The sequence below is a fragment of the Lonchura striata genome, chromosome 2 (genome assembly GCF_050655825.1).
Source record: "Lonchura striata isolate lonStrDom1 chromosome 2, ASM5065582v1, whole genome shotgun sequence".
NCBI classification, from domain to species: Eukaryota; Metazoa; Chordata; class Aves; order Passeriformes; family Estrildidae; genus Lonchura; species Lonchura striata.
In genome coordinates, this window is record NC_140704.1 from 42352350 (window position 1) to 42375483 (window position 23134).

At 39.1% G+C, this 23134-nt stretch overlaps 1 protein-coding gene across 2 annotated transcripts in view; it reads left to right on the top strand.

The window, feature by feature from the left end:
- ANO10 (anoctamin 10) overlaps nt 1–20447 on the top strand; it is a 120781-nt gene extending 100334 nt beyond the window's left edge. For both annotated transcript variants that reach the window (XM_021525888.3, XM_085569392.1), the window contains exon 13: nt 19584–20447. In XM_021525888.3, the coding sequence (XP_021381563.2) occupies nt 19584–19619 (36 nt within the window). In that variant the 3' untranslated portion in view covers nt 19620–20447. The remainder of the gene's footprint in view (nt 1–19583) is intronic.
- Nucleotides 20448–23134: the final 2687 nt, after the last annotated feature.

Sequence of the window (23134 nt, forward strand, 5' to 3'; positions counted from 1 at the left end):
TCATTGCAGTTGCCAGATACAAAACTGAATCAAAGCTATTTATAATCTGCAATCTCAAGTAGCTCTCATCAGACTGGCTAAGATTACTTTTTGGGTGTGCATCCTCCAGAACAGTTTGTGCAATCCAGGTCTTACTCATAACTGCAAACAACTGGAAACTCTCCATTTAATCCAGCAGGTGAAATACTTCATCTTGAGCATTGCTGGGTTCCTGCCATGATTTATAAATGTGCTTGCACTGTTTTTTGTGTTGTATAGTATGATTGGATGCAATATAAGGAAATCAGTAAACAAAATACCAAATCACTTTTCTGCTGGGAGGAAAGATTCCATAGTAATTTAGATTCTGATGAAGCAGTTAGAGGTTTAACACAGTCCTCTAAAATTTGTTCTATAAGACACTTGCTTTCATTGAGCTTTCTGGTGCTCATCAGGTTGTTGCATTTGCTGAAAAATATGGTTTCATATATATTAAAATAGGAAGACATAATTATTTATTGAGGTATGTCATCACTTGAATTTACTTTAAGTTCAAAACAGTGTGCAATGCACAATGAAGATGATAATGCTCGCTTACATGGCAGACTTTCTGCTGTCCATTTACATACCAGACTGTAAATTCTGTAGTATTTTTTTATGCTTTTATGTGTTTCAGAAATTTCAAAGTTTCATAGTAAAAAGGCTTTACAGTACTTCTAAATATAAATAAGCTTAAAAATAAATCATGCAAAACTGCAATGATCCATTTAATAAAATGCCCATTTTTATAAATGCCCTGAAATGAGTGGGTGAAAAATAGTGTGACACATCATGTGGGCTTAATCTGTTTCATATAAATTTGCTGTGAAAGCTCTAGTTCAATATAGATAATGTGCAATCTGTTCTAAACATCCAGTTGTACAATAAGGGTAATTTGTGGGAGACAGTTATGGATCTCAAGAGCCCTTTCATCATGCAGAGTATTGAATTAATCTCCTCCTAAATGCTCATTCAGAAAGTGCCAGAAGACTGCTCTGTTTGGTTGCCATGGCAGATATTATTCTCCTGGCTCCTTTGAGAGCTACATTTCTATAAACGATGAGTGTTTTCAAGTTTATCAAAACAGTAAGTTGTAGTTATTCTGATCTTTGTTGCAGTTGATAGTTTCCTTCTGTCATGCTTGCATTAATTTTATTCTTTAAAAATGTTATAAAATTTCTTTTTACCTGCTTACTCTCTCAAATAGAACAATAACTTTCATTTAGAGACAAAAAAGGGCTAAAAGGTATTTTGGACCTAGAGTCTTACAGTCTTTTGTAGATAAAAGTAAAAAGAAATAAAAAAAATTGCTACCTGTATGCTGAGAGGCTAATGAAAATGGCAGAATTCCGATAAATGTAGGTTGTAAACAGGGAAAGGAATGAAAATCAAGACTGTATTTTATCAAGACTGTACAGGGACAGATACTGTGAAGAAGATTGGACTGATTTCTTATACAATAAACTTTTCCATTTGCATGTTCTCCCATTGCAATTTCCTTTTAGGCAGCAGAACTAACGAATCCTGATTTCCTCAGGATTTATATCCTGTCTTTCCTGAGCCTATAGGCAGCTGTGCACATGTCCTCATTAAACCAGCAGCAGTTACTCTGAGCTGCAATTCTCTTTTCAGTGATAGGCTGTAGGTTTGTATTTCCTTTCATACACAGCTACTGATTTTCATAAGGTGAAGAGACACTTGGCATCCTTGAGACCTCTGCAAAGTTATGACTTCTGTTGAAATTGGCTGGTGGCCAATTTCACTAGAAAGGTGGAAAGTTGTTCTGTAATCTTTTGTTCCAGGGCCCTGGGCCTTTCGACATCTGACTCAGGTGGTTTTAAAGAGACATGGTGTCACTGTGAAAACTGCAGATTTTAGGAGGCAGTTGGCCACCACTGAAATTCAGAGACTTACTTAAATTTTAGAGTTATTATTTAATAATTATTCTGTAGTAATGCATGCTGTCAGTTCAAGGTATGTGATTATGTTACTTGCTTGTCCTATTACAATTTGGATGACCATGTACTTTGAACACTTCAGCTTCAGAATTTTTTTTTTTTATTTAACTCTGCTGTTTTGTTTACTCAGAATAATTATACTCAATATAAGTTTATCACTAAGGAGGCTAACAGGGTAACAAGTCAATCAGAGTTTGCCATGAGATACTTGGCCTGCATTTACTTACCCAGCCACACCTGTCAGGGTTTGAATTAGTGCTGAGCTCACAGGAAATTCTGTACTCCTAATTCTGACATCCAAAAAGTAACCCCCTTGTTTGCTACCCTGCTACCAAACTCCGCCCTTCTCTAGAGACATCCAGAAGCAAAGCTGCTCTTGGCGGTCCTGTGTCAGCTGTGCAGCTGAAAGACTCTCAAATCTAACTCCTAATCAACTGTGAATATGTGGGAGGATACTGCTTTGAATCAGAGACAGTGTGAATGATCATGTGGACAGGCACTGAAGGGAGGAAGGGAAGCTACCCATTAATAGCTGGAGTTGTCAGAAGTGTTTTGTTGATATGCAAATCTATAATTTACCTACTTTGAAGTCCTTTCATTTAGCATAAGGGGACACAGCATACATAAATTCTTCAGGTACTGGATAAGCAACAAATTAATTCTACACTTTGTTATGAATATGCACCCACAGTAGGAAACTGTGTGTGGATGGTATGTGTTGGTCTTCCTGGGAGAGGAGATTTAGTGTGTGCACAAAACCTCAAGAAGGCAGATATTTACAGAACTGAGAAACTCTGAGTAGGATTATACATCTTAGAACACTGGAAATTGATTCATTATGATTGCATTTTCTCCTTAAATTTGTTTCTTGCACAAGATTGTGGAAAATGCCATTCTGGCCAGAACTTACGTGTAGTTCAGACTGCCAAAAAATCTGTTAGAGACCATCCCATTGAAACAACAGCTGAACTATGAAATGGTTGAATTATGAAGTGATAAACAGAAAAAAAATCAATATAAGAAAGTTAGTCACAGTAACATGAGGGGGTTTTCAATATGCAAGCAAAATAGAGAGCGCATTAAGTGGGGCAAATAAGGCCTGTTGGGCTTACAAAGGATGCAGGGAGTTTTTAACCTGAATGTCTGTAACAGCCAACAGACAAGCTTTGCCTTTTCTTTCATTGTTCTGCAGAGCATCATAAAGACAGGATTTCTGCTTATTTGAATTCTCATACACTTCTGTGGAAAAGTAGCAAAGCTTTGCATTTGAGAAATTTGAGAGATTTTGTGTTCAAAGAAAGCTGGTTGGGGTCAAAGACCATGTCAGTCTTTAAGTCATATTCAGCATCCTTTTAAGTTAGCATGGTGAATATTTTAGATTCTAATTACCTAGCGTGTAATTAATTCATTACATACTGTGCTGTAAAAACTGAAATACTTCTTTTGACAAGCTGAAAATAACATTTTTTATTATTCATACAGAGAGTAGGATATTGAATGTTGTATGTAACAGATTATAAAGTACTAAAATGTATTGGGGGCAATTTAGCAAGCAGACAAGAATGGAGTTTCTTTAACCTTCTCTTCCAGAAATAAGTATTAAACTGAGGTGACTGACATTGTACATTTGTCAGCTCAGTATTTCTGCTAAGAACTTTCTAAAATAATGGGGTACGTACTGCAGCTCTCTATAGACAAGCATCTTATACATCATTGCATGTATCAGTCTCAGTGTTGCTCTCTTATAGAAGCAATATTATGTTACTGCTCTGTGTTTATTTAATAAGATACTGAAGTCTCCAATATTCTGAGGGAATTTATGTAAAAACCAAATTAATTTATGTACATGGAAAGCAACACACTATAATATAAATAGCTGTGTGCCTAACCAAAAGAGTAAGTTTTCCTGTATGTGCTGTCAGTATTGGTTCTCTTTGATGTGCAGCTCTATGAATAACAAGTAACAGGGCATGGGGTGGCAGGTAGCTCATGTGCAGAAGAGAACATTGTTTAGAGCAGGTCTTTTGGGGAGATAATGTCTTTTTTGCTTCTGAGAAGCAGGCTGTCAGGAGGGTTCAGTGGCACTGTTAGGCTCTGCATACTAAAGCATGCTATTTAAGATGCCAGTTCGTATAGAACAGATTAGAGAAGCCAGAAGGAAAATACCTGCCAAAAGAACTGAATTCAGACAGATACTTTTTAAAGCTTTATTGTATTTTAAAGTTTTAGTAAAATAAATTAAAATTAAATGGAAAAGCAGGATTTAATCAAATAGAACATTTTATAAGTTAAGGTACTATAATACTCTTTTTCTTTCTTTTTCCTTTCTTTTTTATTGACAACAAGTAAAACTTCAGCTATCATTTCAGAGCAATTGTGCCTCTGCCATTTGCTAGGTTATTCACTCTATTATAGGAGCAATGTGTACTACTTATGGCTGTATATCCTCTGAAATAGATTGAAAACAGAAAGATTTACTTTTCTGGGAAGCATTTGGGGAATCTGAAGTTTATTAGTTTAGTTGCCTTGTTTGGTTTTGGACTGGTTGGTTGGTTTTCTTCCTCATTTACCAGTGCTGCTGACCTTTATTTTTTTTTAGAGTGCTTTAGTTCTTTAGTCTTTGTTAAGTCTGTGTAGCCAATTTATGATTTTTTTTTTTGTCTGAGTACCTTCTTTTCATAGGAGAATATATTTTTTTCTTTTTATCTGTTTCCTCTGATGATAATAGTATTATTCATATTCCAGGTTTGTTTTGTTTTTTTTTTTTCTCTACTGTCTCAATTTTTGTTTCACATGGAATAAATTACAAAACTTCCTTACAAAACTTCCTTGACTTACAAAAGTCAAAGGAATGTGGAATGTGTGTAGAGAAATGAGCCATAGTCTGGTCTATTTACCCTGTCATCTCAGAGCAAAGCTGTCCCAGAGCAATATATACTGCAGTAGTACACTTCTCAACTCAAGAGTCTGCTGCCTTTCTGTGACCTCTCCTTGGTCCCTCAGAGCAGAGGAAGCAACATTTAAAACATGTCTTGTTGGGCCAGAAATTGTTATCTTGTCAGACACAGAATGTTTGGGAGGGTATTGGCTTATTATGAAAGAAAAATACAAGCCAGAAAGGACCATCTCCCAGATAAAACTCTAGAAATAATTAATGGGGCAGCTTAGCAGAAAGGATGGAGAGGTGAGGAGAGTAATTAATCTCTTTCTAGGAGAAAAAAAAAAAAGGAAGGAAAAAGCCAACAACTCCAAAACCCCAGGAAAAAGCAGCAAAGATGTTCAACATGATTAAGCAATGATTTTTCAAAGACAAAAAACAAAGTTTTTGATACTTAAGCAAGTGCTGTCTTCATCCTGGAAAAAAGGCGGCTCTGGGTGACCTAATTGTGATCTTCCAGTACCTGAAGGGAGCCTAAAGGAAAGAGAGAGAGACTGTTTACATGGGGATAGGACAAGAGGTAATAGTTTCAAACTGAGAGAGAGTAGGTTTAAATTAGATACTAGGAAGAAATTCTGTACTGTGAGGTTGGTGGGGCCCTGGAACAGATTGCCCAGAGAAATTGTGGATGCTGCATCCCTGAAAGTAGAGGCCAGGTTGGATGAGGATGAGGCCCTGAGCATCCTGGTCTAATGAAAGGTATCCTTGCCCATGGCAGGGGGATTGGAACTAGGTGATCTTTAAGGCTCCTTTCATTTTGAGCAGTATTGTTCTTATGTCCAGATTGGGTAATCAAACCTTCAGGGATCTGACCAATTAGAATTTCTTCAAAGACATGTTAAAAGTTTAAATTTCAATGCAGAGAAAATATTTTGTGGGTTTAGCAGACACGTGCAGGCATAGCAACTCCATAGATTTTGATAGGAGATTAATAGGAAAAAGTGGAAGAATTGTAAAAGTTTTTGTAATTATTTTGGTAATCTTCATGTAGGATATGATACATCTGCCACAATGGATCACCAAACCCAAGTTTTTAATATTCAGGTTAGACTCTGAGACAAAAGAACTGTGTGTTAGGTAACTGTTTATTCTGCAGAGTTTATGTAGTTGTAGCACGTAGAGGGCTTAAGCGCATTAAGACTTCTGTTGTCTTAGCTCTGTATAAAAATGCACAAGTGTTAAGTTCCTGCCCCACAGGTCTTTTTGGGTGTCTGTGCTGCAGGTACAGGTCACCTTCTGCTTGCCCATGCAAGTTTCAAACGCTTTCTACAATTATACCTTGGGTGTTGCTTTTGGTTAGCTAGGAAGGAAAAAAAAAAAGACTTAAAAAAGTTTAGGCAGCAACACAGCCTTAGATATTTAAGGACAATTTGACATGCTGTTGGAAGAGCAGGACTGCCCATAACACAGTGGGGATTGCTGGATATTTGTTGAAGAGAAGTTCTGTGTTTGAATAGTTTGAAATAAATTAAATAACTAAGGAGATCTGTTTCTGTGAAAGGCGTGGGGGTTGTTATCAGCATCTTCTTGAGCTGGTGGATTTTTTCAAAATATAAGATTACTTTTTATATATAAAAGAGTAGTAAATCTGCTAAGTAGAATAAGGTTCTTGTTACTCTTTGTCCTTCCTGTTTCTGACTGGAAAAATTCTATCAAATTAATCAGCCTGTCTTTTTCCTATTTGGGGAGATGGAAAGGTCTGCTCTTAACACATTCTAGCTAACATGTGGTAACCAGTAGTGAGGTAAATTCCTAATTAAATGGAAGACAGATGGGTTTGGGTTGGTGGAAGTACTGTTGAGTAAACCCAGAATTTAACTGGTCTGCCAGTTGAGAAACTCTTAAGGGACTAAATTAGATTCACATGTGACAAGAAGACACCTTTCTTCTGCAGGTGGAACACACCCAGAGCTTCCCATACTTGTTTTTGATATGGTGATGCTGAAATTACCAGACCAAATCATTAATTAATTTATCCAGTAACTTCTTCTCTGGGAGTGATTCCATGAGAAGTATATGAAAGTGTTTGTAGCAACAATTAGTGGGAGCAGTTCCTTACTTGCTGTAAGTAAGCTTATCTCATCAATAGGGAGGATTTTCATATCTGCTTCACAAACAAGATTATTTTTAATGCCATTGTGAATCTTCCAGTTTGTTACATAAGCATTTAATGTAAGAGCATTTATAAGGATCATAGTGATTCTGAGCTGTATTTTCTTTTCTGTTTTTTCACTGATCAGCAGAAATCATGAAAGGAGATTCAGCCATTCACTAACACAGGACAAAACCCTCTTTTCTTCTTTTTAGTCAAACCCCTGCAGATTTCAAAAGAGAGAAAACTTATTTAAGGTGTTATTTATATATTCTTTTCCCGATGGTATTGATGATTATTCCCATGTCACAGAAAGATGAAACAAAGTCAAGAAGCAAGTTCAGCAGATGGCAATTTCAGTGGGATAGGTTTCTTTGATCAAAAGTTAATAGGAAGGCAAAATTCTAATATAATTACTTGAAGGTTAGTTATATGAGATTCATACAGAGTAATACAGAGTAACATATATAATACATATTTTTAATTAGTGCTCAATGCTAATCAGTTTTTAGTATGTACTGCCTGCTGAAAAACTCCTTTTCTGGACTGAAGTGTGAATTCCCTATGACATTATGGCAACAATATTGGCTAGTTCCCAAATTTCACAGTTACAAATGAAAAAGGCATTGGGAGGAGAATTTTCAGGACAGCAAAAACCAATACATGGAAACCAAAACCTAACAGCTTCCCATTAATATTGTGGATAATGCCCTTTTAAATACAAACTGTTAAAGTCATCTTTATGAATGCATTTTCTTAATTTTTTAGATGCAGTATACAGGTACAGAGAGAGAGAGTGAGAATCTGGGTGTGTGGATTCTATTCAGGTCCTTGGTAGATGCATTCTTACACTGGCTTCCTGTAAACCACAGCCTTTGCTGTATTTCCTTACACCACTAATAATTATTGTAATTTCCTATTAGTAGGGGAAATTATGTTACTGTCCTTTTAATGCATGAGAGATATTTGCTTTAATTTTTTGAAGAAATCTTTCGCTGTGGTTGTGAAATGTTACTGTTTTAGAAAAGGGTGTAACTAATGGCCATGGTTCCTGCAGTTCTGTTGGGCCTATAATGGTGTGCCTTTCTGATTGTTTCCAGTGCCAAGAATGAAGCAGGAGCATGTGAGCACTGACAGATTATCAAGCGCAAAGTGCAGAAAATGGATTTCTACAGCTTGTTAATATTTTGCAATTATTTGTCCTGCCCTAGCTTGTATATTTGATTTGCCCTGAAGGATCTCTGGAAATGTGTGTTCACCTTCCATCTTGTACCATCACAGAACCTTGCTGTAAATTAGCTAGGTGACTCACTGGATAATATTGACTCACTTTACTGATGCAAAATCATATGATGTTTTCAGCTTTTATTTAGAGTCTTTTCACAGCACTTACTGGCATGTTTTTTAAAATATGGTTGGTTTGACAGATGTAACAACTTATTTTATAAAAGTACTATAACATTTACAAGACAACATATTTTCTCACAAATGGTAATATTGTACAGTGTTTCTATAGCAGTCGGACAGTTTTGATGTGCTACAGCTAATATGTTGAAGAGAAATTACTTTAGATGTTTGTGTTGTATGCTAGATAATATATTTTTTGTGATAGATTAAAGCTGAGGAATGTGGTGAGGAGTGTGATGGTACTGGTGACCCAGGGTATCCAGTAAAAGCGCTTTGCAATGTATAAAAAACATTCCAAAGCCGAGCCTTGAGGTCTGCTAGAATTAAATTAGTGTGGCAATTTAACATGAATCACAATAGTTAATCCCCTGGTGCATGCTGAAGCTGGCACCATTAGCTCCGATTTCCATTGAAGCAAAAGAAGGAGGTCAGTCTAGAACAGCAGCTGGACTGGAGCTGCATAGATCTGTTCCACACATTCATTTCTAGGCTTCAGTTTGTTTTCTGGCTTTATCCAGCCCCTCAGAGCAGAGCCCCAGTGCAGGGCTGTGCTGACAGTTTAGGTTCCCACTGCTCCTGAAAGGCAGAGCAGGATAATGGGAGTGAGGCTCTCCTCCCACCAGGAAGCTGACAGCCTCCAGGGCCAGTCTTCTTGGCAGTTTTTCTGCCAGCAAATCTGACCCTTACCTACCTGTGAATTTAGAGGCAGAGGGGAAAGATTTCTCATTTTGAAGGAATTGAAAGTGAAAATATAAGCTAGATGGTACAGCTAGGACAGTAGAACAATGGGGAATCCACAAGGAATAAATAAGGAAAGGGAGTAAAATGCTTTAATAAAGCAAAAATACTTTAAGAAAATTAAAAAGCAGAAAAAATGAGGAATGTTACCAAAGCATATGAAAATTGATTTACTCTGTGCATGGAAAGCCTTCATAGACACAAGGTTCATGTTGACAAAGTAGAAGAATAACTTCCATGTGCATGACCTTTTTTGTGATCATTCAGGTTTTGTTTAGAAGGTAAAAATTTTAGCACTAAGTTCTAAATTTAAGAACCACAACCTTATTAAAAGAAATTCTTAGAAATGTAGATGTATTTTATGTAATACATGTACTCTGCCTTTATGTGTTGTATTGCATAAAATTTAAATTAACAGAAAAGAACTGGGATTATAGGGTTGGCAAGGCATGAAAATAATAAAATTAAATAGTTAGAAATAATTTATCCATTTTTTTTCAATTTAAACCTCATCCCAAAATCTTTTTCTGTAGTTTCTCAGTTACATAGCATAGGTTGTTCAAGGGTACTAAAGCAGATCTCAGAAAGAGAATAAATGCTAATACTCAACATATCTACAGGTTGTTGCTTGTCTTTATATTACAGAGCTGCTTAAAATATCATCTCTTCAGACTGAGAATAGTAGCTCTTACACAGCTGTAAATTACTCTCTATTGCAAAAGACTTCCATAAAGCTTTGCAAAGAAAGTGCTGATGGCATTAGAGACAGAAAGGCACAGAATTTTGTGAGGGTCTCTGATACAGTGCAGGTAACTGAACAGGGGGCTGTGGAGGCAGAGCACTTCATCACTTCAAAATAAAGGTGGTAAGCAGCCTACAGCAAAGAGGTTTTCTTCCCACTAATGTGTTGGAAAAAAGGAAAAAGCATTTTGTTCACTCCTAATAGTGGAAGCATATAAAGAGAAAGTGAGAAAGTCTGGTTTCACTTAGGTAAAAGAGAACTTTGCCATTGCCTTCATAGAAACCAGACCTTTACCCTTTGCTAGGTTGTTTAAAATTGCAACAGGTTTAAGCAGGGCAATTCATAAAGATTATAAATTTGTAAATACTGCCATTCTTATAGTTTAGGACTATGTCAGCTGTCACAGCTTTACTCATTTTGAAGAAATGCAGTTATAAACAACCAAACCAACCTTTTACTCTCCTACCTGCTTATTACACAGTCTTTTATGGTACAGTGCGAGTAATGCTCTGTGTCCAGTTGTGTCCCTTAAATGAAAATGGCACATTTAGTAAGCTGTGTCCTTTGTGTATATTTGCATACTGGTACCAAAACCTCTAAAGTGGCATCATGCAGATGTCTAGTATGGGGTGAAAAGAAGGAATAACATGTATCTTCCCATCCTCTGCCTGTGCTTTGTTCAAGAATTTCCTGAGCCAGATCAAACCATAAATCCACTGGAACCAATTTTAGTAACTGACTTTATCTGATCAGACACATACCAACTTAAATATAGATTTAAGAGCAAATCAATAGCCTGTAATCAGTTGATACTTATGTTTGGCCCAGTGTTTAAGGGAAAATAATTTCTTTCTTTCTATGGGTTCATAGTCTTCCCAAGGAGCTGTGAATGCAGCAGGAGAGAATTTGCCTTTTCACAGGTGTCTCTGGTGAAGGAAGTAATTCTGTCAGTGGTGCCACTGCCATTTTGTAAGTATTTAAAGACCTATTTCAAACACTTTAACATTCACAGAGTTGATTGCTTCAGAATATTTATAAAATTACTGCAACTAGAAATTGTTTACTGGCTCTGTGTTGATTATTTTTCACTAGGCTGTAACTAGGCAATTGCAAAGCCCTCATAGGAAGTAGAAGAGAACTTGTCTTTGAAGAGAAAAGCAAGAATGAAAATATTACTCAAAATTATATTGTAGTAACAGCTGCTTGGGTCAGGAGAGCTTCTGCAGGGGAGGAAAACAAATAAAATTGCCTGGCAGGTCCCTTCATTGCTGGCCTTAGACTCTTTGCCTAATACCAAATAATCTAAACATTGACTAGTTTTTTCCTACTTTACTGTATTAAAATATTTTTTTAAATACTCTATAACACCTACTTTAGAATCACTTTTCATGCTGATACAACAGATAAACAAAGAGGCAAATTCCCTCTTGGGAAGAACTCTCTTCACAAGAGTGGTTACTTTTCCTATGTGTCTGCCCAGTGTTGAAGTCTGATTTCTTAACACGTAATTTTTACTCTAGATATACTATAAAATTTTCTACTTATATTTTTCAGACATTTGCTTTCTTTGGCATTTTCTGAGGTATTTGTGAGGCTGAAGTTTCTTGCCTGCCACAAAGAAATGGAATTTTTATACTTGCAGTGTTGTGACTGCTGTGTGGTAGCAGAACAGAGGACAGCCATGCCCCCTGCGAATCTTTCTGCTTATTTATGTCAGATTTATGTTACAGATGATAATTTCCAAAAAGAGTGCCTGAAGTTGGGTTCTTAGTTCATATCTGGAGGCTGATCTGGATTACCCAGTGAATGTCCTGCATAGAGGAGTAAACTTCTTTTGTTACTTGTTTTATTTGAAACCAAGTTGGGCTCTTTGTGACTCCACAAATTAGGAAATTTGGAGAGAAATGTGAGCCCAGGGTAAAACTGAGACCAGCTGGGCTTGAGCTGGGGCTAGTAATGCCTTTGTGTCCAGTGGCAGAGCAGAGGGTGGGTAGGACTTTAGTAGTGCTTAGATGTTGGGGTTTATGTGCCTGGGTTCCAGGGACAGCTAGCTTTGTGTCTAGAAAGTAGTGGAATATATATTTTTTTTGTCTTCTGAGGGTTGAGCATAATTCATTTCGAAAGAGTGTCTCTGTTTTTCACACAGCCTGTTCCCTGCTGTTGCATGGATTACAGGGAGACACGTTCATGCTCTTTGAGTTTTTCCTCTGCTCCTTCTGTGGCATGAAATAGTTTAAACTGGTCTCTTGCCTTTTGTACAATAGGTTTGCTAAAGGATGTTGGCAAGAACTGTGGGTTTTGGCCTGTGCAACACTGGAATCAATGCTGTGTGGTCTCTCCTGGCTAAACCTCTGTGACATAGGTTTATGCACTCCAGGGAGGCTTGTGTCTGTAACCCAGCAGGTTCCTTCCAGCTTTAAGCTGGAAAAAATGGAAGCACAGAGTTAGTCTCAAGCATATCTTCTGCAGAAGCTGCAGTGAGCTGTGTATTTTTTCCATCACTCAAGCACTTGGCCACTCAAGCAGTGTGAGGAAGAAGGACTCTCACTGTTCCCCTGCAGTGCCACCGAATGCCTTCAAGCCCTTCACCACCACTGCCAGTGTTTATTCAGGGGCTGTTTGGCTGCTTTCAGCTGTGCCTCCTCGATCATGAAGCACAGTGAGTGCAAGGCATGTGAGCTTAAGTGGTAAATTAGGGCATACGGAGCAGCTTGCTTGTTAGCCAGGTTTTTACTGCTGTCACAGGACCACAGAATGGGTCAGTTGGAGGAAACCTCTGGAGATCAGCTAGTCCAACCTCCCTGCTCAAGCACCCCCAGAGCATGCTGCTTAGGACTCTGTCCAGATGGCTTCTGAGTATCTCCAGGGAAGGAGGTTACAGTTGGTATAAAGCTAACACAGCTATGTCTGCAGTTAAGCTTCAGTGTCAGCCATATCCATATATTAGGAATTTGTGTCCAGAAGGCTCATTAAACTCTCCAAGTGCTGAGTATTTATCTTCCAAAGGGTATGTGCCTGCTCAGGGACACCCTGCTCAGTGAAGAAGCTTGTTAAACTTCAGAGAGGCAGAATAGTTTGGTTTACTCATTTTTTCTTGATGGTAGCTAGTAATAGCAAGCAGGTAATTCACATCCTCCAAAACCCCTGAGAAAAAGAATTGTATCATTTTTCACCCTGAAACCTTTAAAGCATTGTTGATGTGCTGTTAACCTAGGGGCCAACTACACCCTTAAACCATAGTGATGTCTGTATGATTCTGGGCACAGAACTGACAAAATGTGTGTGGCACTGCACAGTCCATCCCTCCCCTTTGAGATGTCACCAAGGTCATGTCACATTGCACATTTTTGCATCACTGCTTTCATAGCCAGTCGATAGTCTCTGACTCCAAATTCTGTTGACCAGCTGCTGATTGGGTGAGAGGTAATTGCATAAGCTAAAGGGGAGAGCATCCCTTGGGCTGGGCTGCCATCCTGTGAGGGTGGTTTCAGCACACACTCCTCATCAGGCATTCAGATGTTGTTTAACGTTGTATTTATGTGTCACTTGGCAGCTATTTGGACAGTTATGGTGAAAAAAAGTTATGAAATATGAGCTACATGAGGACAAAAACAATGTAAATATTTTGAGGGATGGAATGCATAAGCTGTATTCTGAAGAAAATACTGTTAGACTGTCTTGTGTGACTTCCACTATTCTTCATTTTTCTACTGTCTACTAAACTAAAATAAGGTTCAGCAAAGGGTGACTAATACTGTAAGAATATTGTAATGAGTATTAATTAATACTTTGCAATTTAAATCAGAGACAATCTGAAGTAGATCAGGAAAAAATCTTGGGAAAAAAATGTACTACAAATAGGGTTGCTTTGACTGCTATTCCTCACAGTGCTATTAATCAGGTACAATACTCCAAGGCACAAATTATGTGATTCTGCAAGTTTTCCTGACTCTGCACTTACTAATTTTGCAAACCTATTGTTTCATTAACACTGGTTTTGTACTTGGTAGTTTATCTTGAATTAGGCATACAAGAAAGGAGAGAATTTTTTTTTTTTTTTTTTTTGCTCTTTCCCATTACTTTCTATTTCTTGTAGCAGATCCCCACTCTGGGTCTGTGAGGTCCAGGCAAATTCCTGACACAATTCCTGTAGAAACAACTGTAAAAATCTCTCAACATGGGAGGGACCTCAGAAGGTCAGTAGTCCTACTTCCTGCTCAGGATAGGACTGACACCAAATTTAGACCCCAGGGCTGGGGGGACTGGGGTTTCCTGTCAGGTGCTTTGAGAACAGAGACTGCAAAACTTCCCTGGGCCTCTGCTGCAGTGCTTAGTTATCCTTGTAGTGAAATGTTTTCTGTTGAGGCTTTCTTGGCTTATTTTTTAATGACCTCTTCATTTTTTGTGCCCTGGCTGTGCACCCTGGTCAAGACCCTGATTCCATCTTCTTGCTGACCTCCTTGTAGATACTGGCAGGTGTCTCAGGGCATATGCATCACCTCCCTGCCTATCCTGGATTCCACAGTTAGGCTTGGCAAAGTTGATCAGTATCCTTCTTACACTGGAGGGCCCAAAACTAGGTACAATCTTTCAGGTGTAACCTAGAAGTAAGGAGATTAGTAAATATTCCTCAAAAATTTAAATTACTGTAATTGCTCACAGTCCTTGTGAGAGTGACAATTCAGGATTTGTTTCTTTGTTATCTTCAGTTTCAAATTCTTCTTGCTTTTTTATAAAAAAAAAAAATCTGCATTTGACTGTTTAATGCTCATATGTGGCTTTCCTTTATAGAGGGCAGTTTCTACTGGGTTGCAGCATCACAGGGCCATTGGTCTTGGCTCTGGGAAATGAGGAAGTTGTGAAATTGTTCCTACAAGTCTTTTATCGTACTACTGAAATGGGGAGAAACTGTATTCTGGCAATCAATAGCGTTCAAGAAGAATGAGGGGTTGTGCAGGATGACTTAACTGAAAACAAGCATGCAGTTTTACATTGTGGCTGTGTGGTCCTGGGATTTATAAACAGGAGTGTACTAGTACAGGGACTGATTATTACTGCTGTCAAGAAGCATCAGTTACCATCCCCAGCTAAGGAAACACTTTTTGTTGCTGGAAAAGTGGTCAGAGTCAGAAATGTAGTTTATAAGTAACCCCAAGCATGGAGTCCTGAAGCACCATCCCCTGCAGAGTGCTGAGTGCCATAGATAAAACCTTGAGGGAAGATTTGTGATTCCAGGTATGAAGTTAGCATAACCGTACACCATTATAATCAATAAGAACAAATTTCCATTAAATAAGCTTTTAAACCTTTACACTAAATAAAATACTACATATGGAAGAGGCTTACTGAGTTTGAAGTGGGTGTTAATTTGCCTCTTCTATAACTGGTTGATACTTACAGTTAAACTGATACAGTTCTTGAGACACAGCTCAAGAGCCAAGAAACTACTATTGTTGTGATTGGGCACCATTACAAAAGAAGAATTTAATATATATCTTGTCACATTTTCTTATTATAATTAATGCTAGAAAGTGGGAAAGATACCATGTATCACTGCTCTTTCTAACTGCTGATGAGCTGTTCCACATGGTGTATACAGAAAATCCAGAAGATGGGGATGCTTATAAAAACATCTGCTTTCATATATTCTTATATTTAGTATAAACTATTTAGAAGTCTGTTCTTCATATATATGAACTTGTATGTACATTGAGTATACCTGTGGAAAAGCACCAAACCAGTGAGTCAATAGATCCTGGTTTCTTTGGTTTTCACTTTTATATGCTTTCTATTTTTTAAAATGTTTTCCTCAGGTTGTGGTTGAACTGTGAGTTGGCATTAACACACACAGTGGTAAAATTAAAGAGTAGTTAGAGGCTGACTTACCCGGTCTGGGCATAACTGGAAAATAACAGTGTTGTAATCATCTGACACAGAGCTCAGCAAGGGCAGTAAATCAACATTAAAACGACAAAGGCTGTTGGTGCCTGTTAAATGTTGGCTGTCCCACAGAAACCATAAAGGAGAGGTGAGAGTGTTTGATTAGGTTCTGTGGGTGCAGAACCAGCACTGGGGCTGCAGGAATGCTGGGTTCCCTCTGTCCTGCTCTGGTGCAGAAGGAAGATGGATTGGCACGCTGGGGGTGTGAGGCAGCTCCTGCCTCTCAGCCCAGGGGCAGAGGGAAGCCAGGTGCTGGGACCTGGCCCAGAGCAGCCCTGCTGAAGACAGGGTGGGCCACGTCCTCCCTGTGCCAGGCAGAAACATCCTGCATTTCCAGCAAGCCTGCGGCTTGAACCGAGCCCTGGCACTGCTCTGGTAAATCCCTTGGCAGCTCCTGGGGTTTTGCTGTAGTTGAGATCTCTGGTGCTGCTGTGTATTTCTGTTATTTCATGGTTTTAGCTATTTAATTTTGTATTTTGGTATTGTTGGCAGCACTAAGTCACATGTTTTAACTTCCATAGCCCCTCTAACTGGAGAACTACCACAGCCATACCCTGTACACTGAAGTTGTTGTTTCTGGTTGTGAGTGAGCTCACAAAGGAGGTAGCCTGATTTCCATGCTTGGTATGCAGCTCTGTTTGTGGTGTGAAAGTATCTGTTCCGTTTTTTAATAAAGTCCTTTCAGAAAATTTAATGTTGAAATGTAGGGAAGTCTAAGTAATTGGTAAAGCCTATTTGTAAACCACATTAAAGGGTTTTTGCTATTTCTCCTGGAAGTACTGTCTAATTATATTACATGTGCTTTACAAGTAAATTTAAACTTAATAAAATGGAAAGAGCAAATCTATTGAATTACAGCAGATAAATATTTAGAGCATTTCCTAATAGTAGAGTTTTAGGATAAACAACACTGTAGCCCCACTAAAATTTATTCTAGTTTAAACAGATTTCACTCATGTATTGCATGCATAGGCTGCTGTTGCTAAGGGTGCTGCATAAAACAGAGCATTAAGTATAAACCTTTCACTAGTAACTCTCAGCTGGTAATAAATGAAGAATGGCTTCTTGAGCCAACTCATTTCTGAGCTGTGCCTCTGATTAGTTCACAGCCATTTTTAATACCCCTCAAATGAGTGGGTTTTTGTCATTATGTATCTAGTAGATTTAACAAGTAGATCAAGACATTTTTAATATCTCTTTTCCATATTTTTAAAATACTTCTTAAAGCTTACAAAGAAATGTCTTTTTGAGGGAAGAGCAGTTAACTCAGCCCCACAGGTTTCCCAGTGAACCTGTTGGGGCTGTCAAGGGAAAAGTGATTAAAAGGTACCTCATCAGTTCCCTTTCTCAGCAATAAAAAATTATTTATAAAAATAAAAATACACTCCCTTTCCCATATGCTGTCTTAGAGAAATATTTTCCCATTGAGCAGGTACATTTACTTTCACAGTAAAAAAGAAAGAAAATTTTTAAATTTTTCAGCCTGAACTTGGCAAAGAATTTCTCTGTTTAAAGGTGCCACCACATGTTCCTTGCCCAAGTGATAGCTCCTGGGGGAACCTGCTGCTGCCAGGCACTGCCAAATACATTCTGGTATTAGAAACTATAAAGAAGAAATTAAATACACAGCTCTTGGGGTTCTCACGTGGCTTATGATTCATTTCCTGAAATATGTGTATGACTGCATTTGGACTGATTTTGCCCAGGCCTTGTGTGCCATGGCAGCATGTGAAGCTATTTTAAGAGGTTTTTCTACTCACTGGCCCGCTCAAGAAGCTGGGATATTTGTTTGTTCATATAATGTATTTTATATATCCTAGCATAAGATTGCTAGCAGAAGACAATCCTAGTTTAAGATTAGCTTAGTTAAAATTAGGAGTGCCTTCAAAAATAAATTAGAGTGGTCCAGCTTGTACAGAGTTTTGGGACAGATTACATTTAGTCATCATTAGCACACGTGCTTGGTTTTTTTCCAGACTTTGACAAGCCCTGCAGAGATCAGAGAATAAAAATACCTTTCCAGTCTTCTGCATTCCTCATCAATCCCCATATAATTACACCAGCATAATCATTCTAAAATAAGAAAATGTTTGTATTTGATGGATCAGGAACTGAATGAAGGTGCTGTCTTCTGTGTCTGTGTTTTTGCAACAGGAGGAAAAGTTGCTTTAATTGAAGATGCTATAGTTTTACTCAGACATATATTTAAATAAGTGAATCGGGATGTAGAAGAGGGAGTCTATCTGTATTCCAGCCTTTAGCTGTGGCTTTTTTTCCCTACACTGTTGCTATGGAGAAGCATATAAATATTTGTATCACAAACTAATTTTACTTCACTTATAGATGGCATGGAAATACAGATAAAAATGGTAAAGAAAAGTTGTTGTAGGTGTGTTTTAGCATTCAGAGTAGTGTTTTGGAATAGGTTCAGGCCCAGACTAACAGTGCCTAGCAGGAAAGAAAAGGTAGAAGGTGCTGTGTTGAAGCATCTGACATCTTTGTATCCCATGTTGTGGGATAGAAACTGAATGATAGTGTACACTTTATTTGCAGCTTCATCTTTTCCAATTTTGTTATAGCATTATTAGATAGTTCTCTTTCTAATGGGTCATATGTCATGGGCCATTTCTATGAGATCAAATACAAATGTAAAAGAACTTCAGCTCAGTAGCACACGTCCATCCTCCACTGGGGGAATGACACAGAACCCACACAGTGGTCTAGGAGTTGAAAGCTGCAAAAATTGTTTCTTTGTATGATCACTCACATTTTTTCATGTCCAGTCTTTTAATTTCCTTCTCTGCCCAATTGCCTCCAAGGAGGCAGTGATGCTGGGCATGAGTGAATTCAGCAGTGCTGTGCATCTCCTTGCCTTAGCTGCTCAGCCTGTCCTTTGGGCTGGTCTCCCTTTCATCTCCTTCCTGTGACTGTTGTCTCTTGTTTCTTCGGGGGGCTTCAGTCATTCTGGCTGTTTTGTGGTGTGTCAGGGTGATTCCAGCCTTCCAGACATTGTGGGGCCCTTGAATGACAATCCCCAGGTGATGTGCGAGAGATGCCTTCAGCACAGTTTAAACTCTTTCTTGTTGCCTCTGTAAGTTCTGTGTTATGAAACATTCTCTTTAACAAGAAGCTTCACAGAGTGGCTCCGTTTTCTCTTATTCAGCAGATATTTTCATCACCTGGGATTGTTACCCTGGTTTCACATGGTGACATGTCTCTGGTGACATCCTAGGATAATGAAAACAAAACTGGTTATCAACAGGGTTGGAGATAACATGTACCACTATAGCAGTCTGCTACCTCCTTCCTATATCACAGGATTTTTTTGTTCAATTCAACAACAACAAAAGAAATACTGAGTAAAAGTTAACAGATTGTTGCAATGGGAAGTGGGGGCAGCAGCTTGTCAGTTCATTGACCCTTTGAGATCAGCTTAAAAGCCTAAATATTTAGGGCTAAATGACTTTCACATAAGGCATTATCCATCACAAAAATGACTAATTAACATACTAATTGCATTGCCATTTGATGAGTGTTTCGGTGGACTAAAGTAATGCCTCTGTTAAAATCGTGTATTTTGTAAAAATCAGGCATGACAGGTGGCTTGTTTCTAAATGCTCAAGCTCTTTTTTGGGGGTGGTTGTATTAGTCAGTTGGATTCTAGAGTGTCCTGCGATGGGCTGTAGCTGGTTTAATTCCTCCTGCTGCCGCTGTTCCAGCGTCTCTCTCCGTTCTTCTCTCCCCTGGCAGCAAATGCAGCTGGCGGCGGAGTCGCTGGCGGAGTAAACACGGAGGAATGAGGATGACTAAGGCGGTCACATGTGAGGAGCCAGCGTTTGTGGTCGTGTGTGGCGCTCGGAGTGCACCCTCCACCATCTACTGAGTAGGTGGCACCTGCTTATATGAAACTTGGTAAATAATCTTTGCCTGACGCTGTAAAAACTGTATTTTCTCCTGCTCTCTTTGTTTCTCATGTGCAATTGCTTGTGAAGGTAACACCAAATAAAGCACTCCAGCTTATGCCAGGTCTGGATAAAACCTGCCAGGCTCCCTGTGCTTTGAGTGATTGAAAACAGATCCTGTGAGGAGGCATCCAGAAGCTAGCTAGAATTTTCAGCTGCAACTTTCTAAAGGGGCAGAAAAAAGCAGACTGTTATTTAATTTACTCTCCCTTTATGGTTATTGCCCCTTTTGTTCCTTCATTACAATAGCTAATCAATCCTCTTATTAGCTCAAAGATTAGCTTGTTAGCTACTGCTTGTTCGCAGCAAATTAATTTAAGTATGTTAAACATTTTATAGGGAACAACAATGTATTTCATTATGTGATCTGAGAAATAGTTTAACATAAATATTTATAGAGTATGTTATATACTCCTGTTTGCTAGTTCTCTAAACAGGTCCCAGCTAAAATATTTTCAAAAGCTAGGTAAAAAAAATGTAGTAGGAAACAGACTGCTGATCAGTGACTTATGAAGCATATTTATTTTCTAATTGATATTGGATTTTGGTATCACTCCCCTGGATTCTGAATTGCAGTATTATATGAATGGATCTTCTGGTTAAATGAACCAGCAAGAAACAGATCAATTAAACTTGATATTTGATACACCAAGTACTTGTGTTTGTAATGAATATCTGATTTAGTTTTCCTTGCATTTCACAAAAAGGTAGCTGTCCTAATGTTTCATTGTTTTCTGACAGTAATAGGACAAAATCTACAGTGTTTGCTGTGACCTTGAGATAGTTTATTTTTGGCTGCTGTGATGCTCAGTTTCAGTGGATGTAACTGTATGTGGTAGTTGCTGGAATTTTGTTCACAAAAATCTGCTGCTGCCATAATTAAGGTACTTGCCTACTTTGCACATTTCAGATTTCTGCCACAGGGCTCCCACAGCAGAGTAATATAACCGAGCCAAAATAATGTCTTTTGTCTGGAACTAAAAGTTAGGATTTCTCAGGCTCTGCAGGTGTGACCCAGTAAGAAATGACTGTTCCCCTGGGAAGAGAGGCAAACCTGTGCTATGGCTGCTTAGTTCTTGCTTCTCCCACTGTTAGTCCCCCACACTGCTGCTATTTCAGGGGTATCTCACAGGCTGCTGCTTTCCCAGCCTGTTCCTGAAGCAGTGCCAGGGCTGTGGTTGCACATGCTCTGCCCTGAGGATCTCTGAGGGAAACATGTCACCCTTTCTGTAGTGCTGTAGAGATCCCAAAACCCAATGTTTTTTAGGAGGGGACCCATGTGTTCTCCAGTGTGTTCTCTCCATCTTTGCAGTCTCCTGCCCACTTTGAGCTGAAGTAGTTAATGTTTCTTCAAGTTTTAACTGCCTAGTCAGTGTTTTTGAGTGAGCAGTTCCAGAGAAGAAAAATCCATGGAATGAGTTCTGTTGGAGCATGTTCTTGTGAACAAACTTGCAGCCATTTTAAAGGGATTTTGCTGGGATCATGAAGTTGATGTGTTTTGCTGATCAGTTGTATCAGGTGTCTGGAATAACCTTCTAAGATGGGCTAGAAAAGCAATCAAGTTGTCTGTCAACTGTGATCATGTGAAACAAGTGAGACTGTTTCTGTCCTAAAACACAGACTTTAACCTGCTGAGAAATATTCCCTCATAGTGCCAAGCAGTATTTTCTCACTGAACTGAATTTAGCTCCTATTCCTCTGTATGCAGCTCTTTGTCCTTTCACTGGCGTGAGCTTCCTGTGTTTCATACTGTCTGGTGTACTGGGTTTTGTCTTTTGTATTTTTTATACATTCATGGTGGCATCTATTTTCCTTTCTCATTTGAGAGAAAAAACTGTGTCTGTATGTGCTCTTGAATGTGTTGTTTCATTTCTGCCATAGGTGCACTTGTAAAAATTGTGGGATGCCAGGGATGAGACTCACTGACCAAAATCAGTTGTCAGGTGAAAATGTCAGAAAGAATAAGATATTCATCCGTAGCTGCCATTCACAAGGTCTGGAATCTGAATGTCTGTTCCCGGGTCCATGGCAGGGTCCCTTACCCAGCTGGGAGAGCCTCACTCCTCTGGACAGCCCTGGCTCTGGGCCCTGCAGGAGTGCAGGCCATCAGACAGGGATGTGTGGCAGTTCTGCCAGTGCCTGAGTCTAAGCCATAAAATAAGTTTATCTCTGGTCTCAAGCTTCAGGATAGAAAAAAAAATAAAAACCAAGGATGAGGCTGGAGCATCCTGTTTGGGAAGATGACTGTGTGGGAGTAGCCCGTATCTGTTAAGACTTGGATTTTACAAATCTCCTTAGCAGCAACAATAACAATCCAAGAACGCTGTTCTTAAGAAGGGCACTCATACAAGAGTTCTCTCATCAGGTGCCTTGTGAGTGCAGGTCTAATTGTGTGGCCCAGAGGGATCTGCTGACTCAAGGTATCTACTGAGGAGAACAGAAGAGGAAAACATTCATTACATGGAAAGGTTCCTCTGTAAGCAGGCAAGCAGTTATGGATATTTTAGCCTACCTGGGCCCAAGGGAATCAATCTTGTGTCTCATTCAGAAAAATTTGAGTTTACTTCTTACTCATGTAAGCAAAGCCCATGGGAAAAATGCCTAACTACTGTGATGGACTTTCTTCAGGAAAGCTCTGCCATGCCTCACCCAGGAGCTGGAGGGGCAGTGCCAGGCCAGGGCTGACAGCAGGGCCTGGTGACTCAGAGAAAAGGCTCTCTGCAGCCCAGTGCTTGATGCAAAGCACTGTAGTGATGGCCTCTGTCATCACTGGAATCATGAGGACAGTGCTGGCCCAGAGAGAAAACCAGATCCTGCCTCCCCTGCTCTGTATTTCTCAAGAGAGAGCAGTGAGAGGGAGGAAAGAGGAAGATGTTACACAAGGGTTTGCTGAAATGAATTCCTGAGGTCTGACATGAATCATCCAAGAGCCTGATGAAGTCTGTGTTACCTCTCCCTGCTTCTCAGGACCTATACTTGCATTTTTCTTACAACATAATTCTTCCATCACATCAGAAAATAGAGGGCATCTTTCTTTACCCCTATGTAATAAGACTTTACTCTGTCACTAATACAGGGTTCTTGACATCCAGAAATTAATGTCATTTGTAATACAAGTAGATAGGCCAAACTGAGTCATCTTACAATTACAATTTAAGAAAAGAAATAAATAGCCAGAGCCTCTGGTTCAGGGAGGGAGCAGGCTAAGACAACTGCAGAGACACTGCTCTGGAGAAGGGCAGTCCAGCTTTCTCTCTAAACACTGTATGGATGTGATGGAGCCTGGCTGGCTGCATGCAGTCAGCAACTCAACAAGTGAGTCATTGCTACACTTTCCCA